General features: G+C 45.8%; 2 protein-coding genes across 3 annotated transcripts in view; one reads left to right on the top strand and one right to left on the bottom strand.

Annotated features, from left to right (window-relative positions):
* Nucleotides 1-3,844, top strand: part of LOC146553769 (protein unc-13 homolog A) — a 33,156-nt gene extending 29,312 nt beyond the window's left edge. Inside the window, exons 41-42 of the mRNA XM_085254992.1 lie at nt 247-403; nt 492-3,844. Of these exons, the coding sequence (XP_085111118.1) occupies nt 247-403; nt 492-780 (446 nt within the window). The 3' untranslated portion in view covers nt 781-3,844. The remainder of the gene's footprint in view (nt 1-246; nt 404-491) is intronic.
* A 3,675-nt stretch (nt 3,845-7,519) lies between these two features.
* On the bottom strand, nt 7,520-16,100 carry LOC146553768 (RNA-binding protein MEX3B). 2 transcript variants are annotated; one of them, XM_085254630.1, is made up of 4 exons: nt 15,556-16,100; nt 14,459-15,023; nt 12,541-12,782; nt 7,520-12,439 (listed from the first exon to the last, which is right to left on the bottom strand). In XM_085254630.1, exons 2-4 carry the CDS (start codon nt 14,958-14,960, stop codon nt 11,222-11,224), a joined length of 1,962 nt encoding a protein of 653 aa, XP_085110756.1. In that variant the 5' UTR covers nt 14,961-15,023; nt 15,556-16,100; the 3' UTR covers nt 7,520-11,221. The 2 variants fall into 2 exon arrangements, with proteins under 2 accessions (XP_085110756.1, XP_085110755.1); XM_085254629.1 differs by having other exon boundaries at nt 14,459-15,026; nt 15,556-16,099.
* Nucleotides 16,101-16,365: the final 265 nt, after the last annotated feature.

Raw genomic sequence — 16,365 nt, 5'->3', positions numbered from 1 at the left:
AGCAATATGAGAATAATGGCTGCTCTATAAGCAGTCCAGAGGTGCACGAGGAGAGGTCCTTAGAAAGGACTAAAGTCACTGGACTCTTTGGTTGTATTTTCCACTGCTGATCTGGTCTTCTGTATTTTATAAAGTCTGAAAGCAGACCCACAGGAGCCTTAAATTCCTCTCAGACCAATTTAATCATGCTGAAAGTTTGTTATGGATTTATTACTCATGTTACCTACCCTGGCTTTCTGTGTCCAGTGATCGCTGCTAATGACCTGAAATGGAAAGCACAGGGCTTCAGGCCTTTCGTCGAAGTCTACATCATCGGCCCTCACCTGAGTGACAAGAAGAGGAAATTTGCCACCAAGTCCAAGAACAACAGCTGGTCGCCAAAGTTCAATGAGAGCTTCCAGTAGTGAGTGTCCACTCAGTCTGATTTGCAGCACCAGCTGATCCAGAAGAGACAAGCTGACCTTTATCGTGTGTTTTCTGTCTCATTCCAGCTCACTGGGCACTGAGGTCGGGCCGGAGAGCTACGAGCTGCAAGTGTGCGTGAAGGACTACTGCTTCGCCAGGGAGGACCGCACCGTGGGCATGGCTGTGCTGCAGGTGAAGGACATAGCCAACAAGGGCAGCGTCACCTGCTGGATGCCGCTGGGCAGACGCGTCCACATGGACGAGACGGGCCTGACGGTGTTGCGCATCCTCTCTCAGCGCAACAACGACGACGTGGCGAAAGAATTCGTCAAACTCAAGTCAGACCAGCGTTCGGCCGAAGAGGGCCGCAGCTGAGGGGAGGGAGAGGAGAGCGAGAGAGCACGTGTGCACAGAGACGTACCTGACCGGCAAAGTGTTACGCACACATACTACTCACACCTGCATAGTTAGACAACCACGTGCAATACACAAGCACACACATAAAAATGCTCAGTTGTACATATCTCGCTTACATTATGCAACATTTACATCGCAATGTTATCAATGCAAACAAGCAGGAATATGTTTATATGAATCTCATTAGTCATTTCCCCCAAAAACTCTCCACTGAAGCCTCACATCCCCATCCCTCACTCACTCGTTCCTGCCACACTACGCCTTTTATACGCCGCGCATTTAGATGTGAGATAACGCTCACTGCATCCACAACAAGTCCATGTGAATAGGTTGAGAATGACCACTTTGCACTTTGCTCCTCGCCATAGCTATGCTCCGTCAGCCTGTCCGTCCGTCTGCTTGCCTGCCTGACTGTGTGTCGTTCTTCCAGTCCGTCTCCCCGACCCTCGTTGTTTTGCTCTTTGTAGGCTTCCCACGATGTAACATATTGTGTAATTTGGAGTTCAGACACAGATCTAAGATCAGCCCTCCTTCCCCTCAAAAACAGACAAACAAACAAACAAAAAACACAACACTGACCCTGGATCATCTGACATCCAAGGTCAACATCACTGCTAGTCCTGTAATGTAATCTCCTGCATGTTGACCCCCAGGAACACTGTGATTATACCGTTCCCACTCCCGTGTTAAAGATGGGTGCCTCCGATATGTTGTCTGTGTGAGCATGGTGCATTTAACCCCGGTACAGTAAGGTTTTTATAAAATGTGACATGAAGACACACCACCAGTGGATCCATGACGTGCCGTGACGTGTGACGTGCCGTTAGGGGCAAAAGCCGCGGCCACACACAATGTGCAGTTTTTAAAATGTTTCTTGTTGCTTCACGTCACGACAAAACGGAGCAATGCCCCGACGTCTTACCTTCCCCTCCCCCCTGAAGAGTGCACATTAATTTTAAAAAAAAAAGGGCTACAGGATGGGTGGACTGGGATGTCACTTCATGCACTAACTCATGCTGTCCGTGCTTCTGTTGCCCGCCTGCTTGTTCTGCCATTTAAACCTTGAAGTGTCACCGTGGAGGAACTCGAAACAAATAAAAAGGACACGTGGTGCCGAACAACCGCTCGGTGGAACACTTTCCTCCCGATCGCCTGCACACGCATCTGAACACATCTGTTCAAGGCAATAGTGGTTTGTTTCACCAACAAAGCTGGTGAATACGCTTTTTGTTAATGTATGCGTGAAGGGGTGTGTGTTTGTGAGAGTGTGTGTGTGTGTGTGTGTGTGTGTGTGCCTGTGTGGGCTGATAGTCACACCTGCAAAATGGGCTGTGAGATTGTGAGCAATACATTGTACCTACACACCCAAAACGTATGCGCTGTCAATAACTAACAGAAGCACCAACTGCACACTCTGCATGAAAGGAATGGGAAAGTTATGATCACGTGGTTTTTGTAACTCACTGAAATATTTTATTTGTGGACTCATAAAGTTCCCATTCCTGTTGGAAGTGTGTAATCTCTTTCTCACACGTTTTGGATAAGAAAGAAGGAACGTGTTTTGCTTTTGAATTACTGCTTTGCCTTCAGTAGGACCAAATTTGCACGAAGCAGAGCTCATGTTTTTCTTTTTTCTTTTTTTTTTATTCAAAGAATGAAGCCATCAGAGTCACCGCCAAGCATTTATGGTGTACAAGTGTCACTTTTAGTCATGTGAAAAGGTGAGCAAGCGTTCGCGGTCGCCATCCGGCTCGTCTTGTAGTCTCTGTGTAAAACTGAGTGATGTCAGTGACGCCGGGTAGGTTTCTGTTTTAACCCGGGCGTCACTGCTGGCCCTGTCACATGTTGTCTTCGCTTAACTGTTCAAAAGCTACCAAAAACTAATCGTCTGAATGTTATTCACTCTCAGCAGAGCCTTCTTTCTCCGATCGTCGGGATAGTTCAACCCTAAAAGCACGTCTTTCTTGGGGAGACCAAATCATGCCTCTGATTTAGGCCATTAAATTGCACTTGATCGTGCTTGATTTTGCTGTTGTTGCCCAACATTAAAAGGGGAACTCCACTGATTTTTACTGTTGCACAGGATTTGAGCGTTTGCTTATTTAAAAAGAGGGAGGGGTGGGAGAGTCAGTCCTGCTTAGTCCTGTCTGCTTGTGGCTTAAAGCTCTGCAGAGGGGGGAGATAACTGAAAAACAAATAACTAACCCAGACTGGATCGTGGGTAATGCAGTCCCCGAGGAAGAAGAATATATGGACAACATCTCCAAGCACTACCTTTTTCCCCTCTCTTTTGTTTGTTTTTACCTGCACACAAATCAGCGGAGTGCTCCTTTAAACACAGTTAAACTTTTTTGGGGGGTTGCCGTTGGTAACCCCAGAGCTCAAGACAAAAACTTGACATGTCAGGTTGTAGCTGAAAAAAAAAGCAACAATAAATAAGTGATGACCCGGCCCGAGGCTCATTGGCTGCCTGGTTCACGTCTGTATGTGTGTACACGTATACAGACACCACCACACATATGCACTGATGACACACACACACACACACACACACACACACAGACCTCTGCTCAAGCACAAAAGGGCACATGTAAGATGACACACATGCATGCATGCACGCTGACACACCTCCGCGGAGACCAACAATGGCGCCCTGTGAATAGAATCAACTCCAGTTGCATGATGGGAAACTTTATTGTGCCAGCACGTGTCTCTTTGATGTTACTTGCTGTTTTGTTTTGGGGGTTTTTTCTCCTCCTTCCCTGTTTTTACTTTCAAAGCTATGTAACGACAGCTCATCTGTGTTATCTGTTGTTTCCAAAAGGCTTGTGAATACGTCATCTGTAACCAATACGAATGTAGTGAACACAGAACTCGCATGAGAGAATTATTTTCTACCGAGGATGTTTCTAATTTGTTTCTTATCATTATCGATTGTTCTTTAATGAGGATGAAGTGGAACTGGAATGCAGCCTGATTGTGATCTGCTTCCTATTAAAAGGACATTTGTGTCACAACCCAACCGTCTCTCTGAGAATCGCATCACTGCCTCTGAGTCGAAGCAGAAACAGTCATTTTTATTCTTACTTTGGGATGCAAATGAGACCTAATCCAAGTTTCTAGTGTGAGTCTTTGAACACATCAACTGGCTTCTCTGTTCTGTGTGTGACCTCTGACCTCTATATGGAGCAAAAGAGGGGATCAAGTTTCAGCTGCCTCTCCGCTGTGAAGAGTGAGGAAAGACAGGTGATCATTTCAGTCTTAGGCTTTATACATGTTGTACTCTAAGCCCAGAGATTAGTATATTGTGGGCAGCACAGTTGTTAGCACTGTCACCTCATAGCGACAAGGTCCAAGAGTTTGCATGTTCTTCTTGTGTCTGCACGGCTACTCCTCTTCCTCCCACAGTCCAAGGACATGCATGTTTAGAGTGACTGGTGATTTAAGTTGGCCAACCAGAAAATTCAATTCAATTTTATTTTATTTATACAGCGCCAAATCACAACAACAGTTGCCTCAAGGCGCTTTATATTGTAAGGTAGACCCTACAATAATGCATATAGAGGAAAAAACCCAACAATCATATGACCCCCTATGAGCAAACACTTCAGCAACAGTGGGAAGGAAAAACTCCCTTTTCTCCCAGGAAGAAACCTCCGGCAGAACAAGGCTCAGGGAGGGGCGGGGCCATCTGCTGCGACCGGTTGGGGTGAGAGAAGGAAGACAGGATAAAGACATGCTGTGGAAGAGAGAGAGATTAATAACAAGTGTGATTCAGCAGAGAGGTATTCACAGCACTTCATTTGTTCCACATTTCGTTGCATTGCAGCTTTATTCCAGTATGGATTAGGTTTATTTTCACCTCAAAATTCTGCACATAATACTCCACAATGACAAATTTAAAAACAAAACAAAAACAAAACGCTAGCTTGAAATAATTGCAAATTTATTAAAAATCAAAACAAAAACATAAGGTGCTTCCTGTTTCCACTGATCATCTGTCAGCCCTAAACCAGATAAGTGGTCAGGAAGAAATAACTGTGGTGTTTTATCCCAAAGTTAACAAGGGTTGTAACAGATGAGTATTTTCATTTATGTTATATTTAACAAGGATGATATCAAATAATAAGATATTTGCTCTATAAAATGTGTGCTTTAACTGACCCCAGTGTGAGACAAGTTTCCATATCTGAGAATCTGGAAGGTTTAGTTGTCATACATTAGGATATTTGCAATTTAACCTTCTGTTAAATATAAAAGTGTTCATGTGACTTGATGCCATACTGCTGTTATTGGTTTTCTGAGTCTATAATTCAGATATTTAATGTCCAAGGCTGCCTTTTTGTTAAACAGCCTCAACACTTCCTGTTACAATTTTGCCAAATGTTTAAACAGATTTCCAGAAACAGCGTCTCAGAAATCTAAACACAAACTGAAGGGAATTAAAACCGCACCTTTAAAAACAAACATCTTCTGAAAAATGAAAGCCGGCACTCAAAACCGTGCCCTCTCTTCTGTTTACCTCCACCACAACAACCCCGCACAGCTGTTATCAGCCTGTGTCTTGCAAAGCATCAAATAAACACATGTGATCAGTTCAAAACAAAACCATTTGAAGAGTCTGCGCATGTTCAGGCTTCAGATTTAAATGCATGGGTTTCCCTTTCGGTGAAGTGCACGCTTTTTGGTCCTGAAACAGCATTTATATCACATGTCAGCCTACATACATTCAGAGGCCACTCTATTATGTACGCCTGTTCAACTGCTCTTTAATGCAACTATCCACTCAAACAGTCACAGGTCAGTAATTCAAAGCATTGAGGCATGCAGATGTGCACGCTGAAGTTCAAACTGAGCATCAGGAAGAAAGGTGAGTGAAAGCTGCATGGTTGTTGGTCTGAGTATTTCACAAACTGCTGATCTCCTGGGATTTTCCCACACAGCCATCTCCAGGGTTTACAGGGAATGGTCTGAAATGACAAAATTCTCTGGTTCTCTGGGTGAAAATACCTTGATGATGTCAGAGGAGAATGGTCAGACTACTCTGAGCTGATATGACGGCAGCAGTGACTCAAATAACCAAGGTATGCAGAAGAACATTTCTGAAAGCAGATTATGGCAGCAAAAGACCACAGTGGTGGCCACTCCTGTAAGCTAAAAACAAGTAACTGCAGCTACATTTTGCACAGACTGCACACAGATGTCCTCCACATTCACCAAATCTCAGAGCAGCAGGGCATCCTTGGATGAGCAGTTGTGACACAAGACGGAAAGTATGTACTTCTGTTTTTTGCAAGTAAATCTCTGACAGTGTATTTTTCTATTTGCTCCTTCATACATATTTGAAAAAGGTAATTTGATTGAAAACACTGATGCAGTGCTGGACAGTATTCAGGAAAGTGAGTGATCATCACTCTTCAGTTGTGACTGACAGAAGTAAAAATGGTTTTGATGGAATTCGGGTGAGAGGAGCATTAAAAAACAAGTCCCGAGTCTTCTTTGTCTTATTTTTCATTTCATGTGCCAAATGTTGGTGAACAGTCTGGGCTGGTGCGGGTCAGTTCATCATGTGAACGCTTCTGCTGTGAAGCACGCATGTTAGCATCGTCTCAGTGAAAGATTCAAGAGCCGGAAAGACATCATCTGGACGAAGCATATGCTCTTCTATTACTTATACACCGTTCAGCCTTTCCAAATGTGCAACTCCACAGGCACCGATGCACCTTATTACCATCATAGATGCAGACTTGTAAACCAAGTGGATGGTCTCTCTCCTCTTTATCCTGCAGGAACTTTGAATGATCTGACCACAGAGCAGTTTCTCACTTTTTCTCTGGTTATTTTTGGCTCAGAGAAAACAGCAGCGTTTCTGGTGGATGGAAGTGTTCCTGTACCCACCCCCTCGCCCCCCAAGGTGCATTGACGTCCATGACGGAATCACGCCTGTTTTTAATGCAGTGACGCGTCAGGACCGGAAGATCACGGACATCCAGTATCAATTTTCAGGCGAGCGCACAGAGATTCTCTGAATCTTTTGTACTGCAGATGATGACAGAAGTATTCACAATTCTACTTTCAAGAACATTACTTTAAAATTATTCCACATTTTTAAAACTCTGCCGCCGTTTTTATACTCAGCCATTTTACCGCCCTGCCGTAATTAAATGTTCATTAAATGTTTCTTCAGCTGTCGCTTTTTAGTTCCCAACTTCTTCTTGAGACGTCTAGCTTCCATCGAATCACGTTTTTCTCAGAGTTGTACATTTTGACATAAAACTGAAGCAGCAAAAAAAAGCAAACTGCCTCCTCTTATCCTACTCACTCCTCCCAACAGCTGTATAAGTCCTTGATATCTCTTAACGCTCAGACTGAGCCTAAAGTACATTAAATGCTGCAACTTAAGAGTGACGTTTGAGTGAAAACAGTGGGACTGTATTTAAAGTTGAGCAGTTTGGATTCATACTGTTGACACACAATCTTCAAGTTCACAGTACATGCTGGAAAAACCTGTTCCTAAATGAATAACTTCGTCTTGTTGTCACATTTACAAGCAAACACTCCCGAGCTACACTTTTCACGTCATTATGGTTTACTCCTCTGCAGGTGCATCTCTACTGCCACCATGTGGTCGGAAGATGCGGCTGCTGCAATCTTGTGCACATTCCCACTGACAATAAAGACACAGCACACAGACAAGTTCTTATTTTCCAGTAAAAAAATGAAACAAAAAATAAAACAAAAACAAAACAAGACTTTATTAAAGAAGCATAAAAAATAAAACTCTTGATACATTTCTCATAACCGTCAAGTCAGCTCAAATTATACGATTATACAATTTTTCCCGGCTCACGGTTAAAAGGTCCATAAACTTTCAAATAAAATATATTTCAATTTTAAAATTTCTTCAATAATTTTCTCATTTTGTTATAAATCGCCTATATGTAGTACACAGGAAATAAGGAAAATGAAAAAAAAAGAAAACAAAATGGAAAACAAAAATAAATTTGAAGTAATAAAAGGGTCACATTATTGTCTGGGATATTTAGGTAAGCAAATAAATTGTAAAAAATAAAATGTGTAAAAAGTTTTTTGTTTTTTTGTATTTTTGTTTTTTTTGTATCTTAAAAATTATTAGCTAATGCCAGAAGGCTCGAAGACATGCAGATGGTTAACTTACAAATAATAACACATGTTTTTTTAGAAACTACGTTCATCTTCAATTAAGTTGTTTTGCTTTGAAAAACAAGATCCCGATGATTGTATCCAGGGTATATACATACACACAGGTTAGGCCTGAAACCTAGTTTGCTGACGTTTTACATTTTGGTTCTGCATACAAAAAGAATTAAAGCAAAAATAGAGGAGAGCAGAGGTTCGAGGGGAGTCTGGCACCCCGTACTGGCGTGGCTCTCTTTGCATTCCCCCCACCTCTAATCACAAAAAAGGTCAGAGGTCACTGGCTAGCATGCCTCAGGAAACCCTGTTTTCAAACCTTTAGGAAGGAAGTGGGGGAAGGGGGAGACGTCTTGTTAAGAAAAAAAAAAAAAAAAGAAAAAAAAAAGTACCTTTTAACAATTAAACTACTGTACATCAACCCTAACATTCTCTCGACGGCCACAAACATCCTGGTGCAACAGCAGGATCTACGCTGAACCCATCTGGAAATCACAACACATTTTATTGTTTAACGCGTCACCTCAGACAGTTGAAAGTAAGAGCTTTAAGTTGGGCCTCAGACTCGCATCAGTCATCACAGAATGGCTCATATAGACGCGCTCGCAGCCCCGTGTTTGCTCTGAGGAACACGCTCCAGCCCCACGGGGCCGGGTGGGCATTTAGAGGGGGAGGGGTGAGGGCGAGAATGAGAACAGGGTCATTGGGTCTACAGTGCATTGGAGAAGTTGATCTGAGAACAAAACGGCCTCCCTTTACCCACTTATTTCTCCTGCATTTGTGCAGGGAGTTGCACTAGAAGCACCATGAGCTCATCTGCGCACCAATTGGTGCGCTGCTGCTGCTCAACCAGGACAGCCTCGTCACGCGCGTAGGAAACAGACAAAAATAAGTTAAACATCATCATCATCATCCAGGCTACAGCACCAAAGCACAGCAAAATCAGCCCACATATTTACTCAAGAGTTACCTTTAATTCCTTGACATTTAAACCCTGCAACTCGTCCTGATCTGTGAGACACCCTGATGCAGCGCCATACACACCAACAGGATCTGCATGTGATGACTGTGTAGGGCAATTACACACACACACCCCGACACACAAAAGACCCCCCCCTCCCAAAAAAAGAAAGAAAGAAAGAAAAAAGCAACAAACAGAATAACTAAAAAGAAGCACAACATTCTGCAGCTGCTGGGATTTGAACACGACGAGTGTCTGGAAGCCCTGGATGACCTAGCTACTAGCTGCCATAAAGGATAAGTTGATTCTTCCTACCGTGTGAGCCTGAAAATGTGATCGTGTGTCTGTGCGTTCAGAGGAAGCCCTTGTAAATTAGGTACGTCTTTTTCTTTTTCTTCTTTTCTTTAAAATTCAGCTGTCATGGCTTTGTCTCGTTCTACGAGCTGAATCCACACGTGTCAGGGAGAAGAGAGAGGGAAAAACAAAACAAAAAACCTGCAACCGTGTAACGTCACACAGACGTTGGAAAAAAAAAAAAAAAAAAAAATCATACACATAGTATAAAGACTACAGGAGGCAGTTACTGCAAACTCAATGAAATCAAAACACTAACAGAAAAAAAAAAACCCAACTTAAAAACAGGATGTACCCGCCTCACTGGAGTTACTCAGTAATGCTATGAAACACATGACAGACCCCAATCAACCAGCCACATAGTGCACTACATTTTGCCAGGAGTACAGCGCTGTATGGGGACAACAGTGACGTCAGAGAGTGCCGTACAGCTTCGCTGTGAGAGACAGGTGGAAGACCTAACAAAAACAGTAAGAGCTGTTTCTTTTTCGCTTTTAGTTTAGAGGGGCCGGGCCTTACAGTGCATGAAGAAAAGGTTCAATGGAGGCCCCTTGTAATTGTTTAGTGTAGGAGGAGCAGCAGGAGGCCTCTCTCCTTAACCTTAACTGGACAACACATTCTTGTGTGACATCAGAAAAGCCCCATCTTATCCTAGTGTTCAAAATATTGTCTGTCAGCCACACACTTGACAGTCAAGAGTCAAAAACTAGTAGAAAACACCAGAAACAGGCGGCTCTGGGCGTAACAGACGTGGGAGGACAACTACAGTAGTGTGGATGGATCACAGCGTCGCTTTCCTTCAAGACCGAGTGTGCAGCAAAGAAGAACGGGACAGGGAGCAGACCTACTCTCGGCGGTGCGACGAACAGCATGAGTGGGCGTTGTTCTCTCGCACACACACTCATACTCGCATATCGCAGAGACAGAGGGGTGTAAAGGGATTGTCAGGCTGCCCAAACACAGAGACCTGACCTCAAACACATTACTTCACGTATGGTACGTTTCTCACCTATTAAAGGAAAATTAATGTGAATCAATGCGACAGCCACATTTGAAATGTGGGGCAGACTCATCCAACATGAATTCACTCAAGAGATGTCTATTAATAACATTCATTTGGCTTACTTACTGATGGCTATTCTTTTGTGGCAAAGAGAAACTGGAATTGATCCTTAAGAGGTCCCTTGGGTTTATTGTTCTTCTAGGTGCCTGACAACACAGCGATCTTTAAAATAAAAACAGAGAGAAAAGTCCCAAACTTACAGAAAAAAAAGAGGAACCTTGCCACTTCGTGCCACAACAGCATGAGTGAGAGCAAAGGACAAAGGGATTTGTTGGAAACGGGCGGTGCCCTGTTGAGAACAGTAAAATTAGGGAGTAGAAAAGTGCAGGCCTCGTCGACAGCTTCATTGAAAAATATCTGTTAAGTATAAAAGTGTCAAAAAGAAAGGCTGTGAGACAGATAGAGAGCGAGAGAGAGAGAGCAGGCAGAGATCTGAAGAAGAAGCCAGAATGAAGAAATGTTGAGACAGACCAGCAGGCAGCCGCAAGGGCCGCTCTGGGTCAAAAAGAAGGCCTGAAGAGAGATAAGACACTAGTTTCCTTCCGTTAAGTTCAACACCAAGAGACTGGCTGAGCTCCAACTGTCTACAGACCAGTTTCAATTAACTTCACTCTGAAAATAAGTCACTATTAATTATTATCATCATCATTTATCGACAGTTACCAGCAATAAATCAGCATCCTTATAGTATCGTCATCTCTATTAATGCATTTATTATGGTCCATCATGTGTGTGAAGGTTATTATTGTGACTCCTTCCATTGTCTCTGCCGCAGCTGGTGCCCCACTTGGGACCGTTCCCCTCCCATCCCACATTTTACCCCACCACCCCTCCCTTTGCCCAGGACATTACGAGAAGATGCGGATGCACTGTGTGGTAGGAGTGTGACAGACGGGGCATTCTGGCTCTGTTGATTGGCAGATCTGCCCAGCGCACTCCATGCAGAACAAGTTGTGGCCGCAGGGCACCAGGGCTGCAGTCACCTCGCTCTCGAAACACACGAAGCAGTCCCTGTTGACCCCGGGGCTGACTCCAACCAGAGCCGCAACCCCAGAGCCAGAGCTGCCTTTCAGTCGGCTCAAAATCCCAGAGGTGAGACCCACGCCGCTGCCGCCTCCCTCTGAGTCGGTAGGCGACCCACCGGGGAGGGAGGAGGCCGAGCAGGAGGAGTAACCGGTCGATGAGCCGCCGGAGCTGGAGCTCGATGCTCCGGAGAAGGAGCCGCCGCCTGCGTTGCCAGACTGCAGCCAGGAGAGAGTGCTGAGGGGGTCGCTTTGAGCACGACGGGCAAGTGGGTGATCCAGAGGGGGGACCACGCCTGTGTCCTGAGGCAGAGTCGGGGACAATCGTGGAGTGATGGCGCCGGCGCTGACGCCGCTGCTATTGCGACGCAGAGGCTGCTGCTGAGAGGAGCTGCCCGTCTTATTGCCCGATCCGCTGTTGACGAAAGGCGCCCAGATGTTGGAAGCACTGAACTCGAAGCCCAGCTCGTCTGACGAAGGCAGTCCTGGGGTGGAATCGCCCCCAAAAGTGAATCCCCCAGCGCTGCTGGAGCCTGTGCTAAAAGGGCTAGTGGGACTGCCTCCCTCAGTGGCCTTCCGGGCGGTGCTGAAGCTGTCTGCGCTCATCCCGCCATTGTGCGTGTGATAGGGAACCGATGAAGACATCTTCCTGCCGGACGAGTGGTGTACGGACATGGAAAGAGCAGAAGGTGGGGATGTTGGAGGAGGAGGGGGGGCAGAATGGTGGCTAGTTGCCCTGGACCACAAAGTCGCTCCCAGTCCCCCACTCAGGGAACCAAGGCCTTCAAGACTGACATCAGTGCCATTAGTGTGGAAGTCATTGTCTCCCTGGAGGTCTACAAAGGTTCCAGTTCTCAGGGTGATGTGAGTCTCGATCTCCTCTCTCGCTCTGTCCACGTTCTCTGGCATCCCAGTCACCTCGAACACGGGGTCTTTTTCTCGACTCGGTGTCACGATGTAGGTGTGAGTCTGCTGCTGGATGCGCTTGATTGTTGCCCCTTTTGGTCCAACAACTAAACCGACTACTCTGTACGGCACTCTAACCTGGATCAGGGATAAAATAAAAGGATATTTTAGCTGATTTTCAAGCAAAACAAGACAAAAAGCAAAAACATGACCCCAGCACCACAGCAGGGCTACTGCACCTGTATAGTGGTCTGTCCAGGTAGGTTTGGTGGTCCGGGAAGGGAGCCGCCTCCTCCACCCCCTCCAGCTTTGCAGCGGGACGCCCTGATCATAGAGAAGTGCTCTGCTGCAGACACAATTTCACGCTTGGCCATCTCCACATCCTCCCTGCGTCCCGTCACGATGAACACAGGGTCCTCGCCTCGCACCGGAGTCTTTATGTAGGTGTTTGTTTTGGCACGCAGGGCCTTGATCTTACAACCTGGAAGATTCAGAAGCACACAATCAACTGCAATGTTTTTTTTTTGTTTGTTTTATTAGTTGATCGGATTTTGCTGACAATTATGAATGCTTCACTTTGTAAAGTTTCAAAAATTCAGTTGCTCTCACTAATATGAATGGGCTATATTAGGCAGAGCACAAATTTTAGCCTAAATTTCAAAGCCTGACATCAAAAATATTTTTGTAACATACGCCTGACACTTTGGTGTAGTAATTTACACATTTGCCATAAAATATCCATCTATCCATTCTTTTCCGCTTATCCTTATTGGGTCGTGGAGGGACTGGAGCTTGTCCCAGCTACCACAGGGTGAGAGGCAGGGTACAACCTGGACAGATTGCCAGTCTGTCGCAAGGATAAATAAAGTAATTTCCTCTGTTCGGTCCCAGGAGGAGACACAAATCCTTTTGAAGTTGTGTCAGGAAGGGTAAACTGTGTAAAGGTCTACCACATCAAATATGCATATCTGCCCGCTGTGGTGACCCTTTGTGAAAAAGGAAGGAGCTGAAAGTAGCATTTCTACAACATGATTATATTAGTATAAATTCAGACTTACTCTGGCATCAGAAGCCAAAAAACACACTTCAGTAAAAATGAGAAGCATTTTCCTGACATAATCCACACCCCACAACAGTGGTGTATGCTCCACAGTCAGAGAGCCACCAAACTACACAAAGTGCACCTAATTTACCGACAACTACAGCATAAATGAAAAATAATCAGCCATTCCTTTATCATCAGCTCAAACTGAGGTAGTGCTGATCATTTTATGAAACAGGCAGTAAAGCCAGCAGGTCTTCATGAAGCTCTCCACATTAAATCAGTGCTGCACTGCATGCCTCCTCCCAGCAGCAGCATCCACACTGCGCTCTGTGTCTTTAAATGCGGACGCTTCATTCTCGGCGGCCAATAGGACGCACGGAGCGTGATGTCATTCTGGGAAGCAGAAAGCATGGCTTTTTCAAACAAAGAGAACAATGCTGTAACGTTAGCGCGAGCGCAACGGGAAAAACAAACCCACGGCTTGACTAAATTTAAAGTGTAGGACACATCCGAATAGAAATCATAATTAAAGAAATCATCTCGAGTATAAACGTAGCGGCAAGCAGCAGCAGCGGCAGACTGAGCTGGGTGCAGGGCGTAACACCGCCCAGTCCCGTGTTTGTGCGTCTGCTGCTGCCCCGTTTCAGCCTCACATCTGCTCTGAGGAGCAAATATAACAAACGCATGTATGAGGTGAAGGTGTGAGTTCAGTGCCGCCTGTGATCTGCGGTACGAAGAAAATCTACACATTTCGCGATATTTCCTTTGTTTGGTGCAGGCTGCTAGACATGTCCAGACTCCCGACAATCTGCCGCTTTGTCTGACCCTCTCCCTCCCCTCCCCCTCCCTTCCCACTCAGCCACGCTCACTCCCTCACCCTCTGTCAGAGCATTGTCTAATTGCTGATTTAAAAAAACAAAACAAACAAAAATCACAAATACTACAGCGGCATTTCATTTCAGTGGAGTATCCGCATTATGCTGCCACTGAAGAGCAGGAGAGGGAAGTGCAGCCCGACCACAACATCAAGCTCAGACAGCTGAAGTTCACAGACCCAGCTCACCAGGCAGTCACCCAAACAAAGAACAAGCTGCTCAACGGCACAGCCTTACCTTGTCTGCCCACTATCTCAGCCACATGCTCGGAGCTGGGGACGGGAACACACTCGGTCATGTTGACACTTCTTTTCCTGCTGCAGAGGACGGAGTTTGGTTCCCCGTGGAGCATGGCATGGGAGCCGGCCATGTGGTACCCCCCTGAGCCATAGTACTCCGGGGATGGAGAGCAGGACGTCGGAGAGTCCCGAGACCCGCTGGGATGGTCCAGCATTTGTAGATCCACGAACCCCCCTCCACTCACACCGTTGCAATTCTCGGGTCCCGGACCCTGGGTCCCATCCAGGCTGTCCACAAGCCCGCTGCTTCCGCCGCCCCCACAGTCCACCTTCTCCATGGCCATCAGTGACAGCTGGTCCAGGGCGAAGCGGAGCGCCTCTTGGTGGTCCTCCTCCCGGGACTCCTGATCCGTCTCCCTGGACAGACCGACCCCGTTGTGTTGGCTGCTGATCACCACGTCGTGGTCCATAATCTCGGGGTGAAATAAAGGGCTAGGCATAGTCTCTCCGTGGATCTCACATCAGATCACGGATGCCTGTTTTGTTGGGAGTCCGCTCACCCTCTACTGAAATTCAAAGAAAACAACAATAAAAATAAAAGGTTTTTCCATGTCTTCTATTAAAACACACAAAATACGAGTGTAACAGAGCACCGTGGAGCCTCAGATCACCCAACAATAACAACGCGCATTAACAGTATTGATTTGAGCGCCTTTGCTTTGTCTGTTGTTGCTGTTTGTCTGACAACTGAGCTCATCCAGGAGGTTGACTGTTTTGCCCGTCCTCACAACCACACACAGTATATTCCCGAGCCTTTTCGGTGCCGACTCCAGCCGGTCCGGTGTGTGCTGTCCGAATTTAAACGTAAATTTAAAAACAATAAACAGATAAATGAGCTGTTGTTAGCTCCAAGAATCAAAAGCTAGCAGGCTAGCTCCACACAGTCGGCACTCAGTCACGTTGTCGACCTCTTTGTTTGAGAGCGCCGCGGTTAGCTGCTTTAGCTCTGTTCTGACAGTCGAACTTGTGTTCACATTCACAGACTGCCGTGTTATTTTTTAAAATTAAATACGTGCGGAAACCACGAGAACTTACCTTATCTACGTTTTGTCGATGAAGTCCTCTCTTCACTCGTAGCCCAGTTCTTTAGGGAAAGACGTGGAGCAGACTGAAGGAGGAGACCTGTGCTGTGCAGCGCTAGGAGCTAGCGGTTCGGCTAACTAGCAAACCGAAAGGGGGGCGTTTGAGAAGAAGAAAAAAACGTTTAAAACCGAAAAGAGGGCACTGTTGTTTTTCCTCCTCCAGGAGATTTCCACAGGAGTGTCACTGCCTCTTCATTTCTCCCAGCGTCAGGGAGAGCTCAACTGAAGTCCAAGGTTAGCGGTTATCTTTTAGTTAAAAAAAAAAAAACAGTGATTCTCGGCTTTCTGTTGCTGCTCTTGCCTGCCTGACCCCGGTCGGTCCGCCGCCTTTGTCTCGCAGGCGCACGCCGCTCCGTCTCCCGCACACGGCACTGACGTCACCCGCGACACAACAATGAGTTCAAAGGCCACATGAAGCAAGGGGAGAGCATCAACGCACAGCAGTCTGGGCTACTGTCACCCCCGCCGGGTCTGTCAGAGCACTATTTCACTCTCCTCTTCCGTGGAGGTTTTTGTAGCGTAACTATTAAGGCACTGATATACGTTTAGAAAAATGTGACCACGGTTGGGTGTGTTCATCATGGCTACCAATGAGGTGTTTGGGGTGGTCCAACAGCATCACTGAGCGATGCTCATGCACTAGTAGTTACTTTCTAAGATATTTGTTTAAAAAAATAACCAAACTCATAAACGCGCCACAGGGTTGTTCTAGGGGTTTCGATTGAAGTTATTTTTATATAAGCGCATACATGTTTAAAAAAAA

Source organism: Mchenga conophoros, linkage group LG18 (assembly GCF_057382185.1).
Source record: "Mchenga conophoros isolate Kocher_MC1m ecotype Shallow Benthic linkage group LG18, M_conophoros_male_GT1.1, whole genome shotgun sequence".
NCBI classification, from domain to species: domain Eukaryota; kingdom Metazoa; phylum Chordata; class Actinopteri; order Cichliformes; family Cichlidae; genus Mchenga; species Mchenga conophoros.
Note: the sequence above shows the minus strand (reverse complement) of the source record. Positions and strands in the feature narration are given on the sequence as shown.

Coding starts and splice junctions, on each gene's coding strand:
- LOC146553768 (XM_085254630.1), bottom strand. CDS start 14,960: ATGCCTAGCCCTTTATTTCACCCCGAGATTATGGACCACGACGTGGTG. Junction 12,783..14,458: donor TGAGATAGTGGGCAGACAAG/GTAAGGCTGTGC, acceptor TGAATCTTCCAG/GTTGTAAGATCAAGGCCCTG. Junction 12,440..12,540: donor CTGGACAGACCACTATACAG/GTGCAGTAGCCC, acceptor TCCCTGATCCAG/GTTAGAGTGCCGTACAGAGT.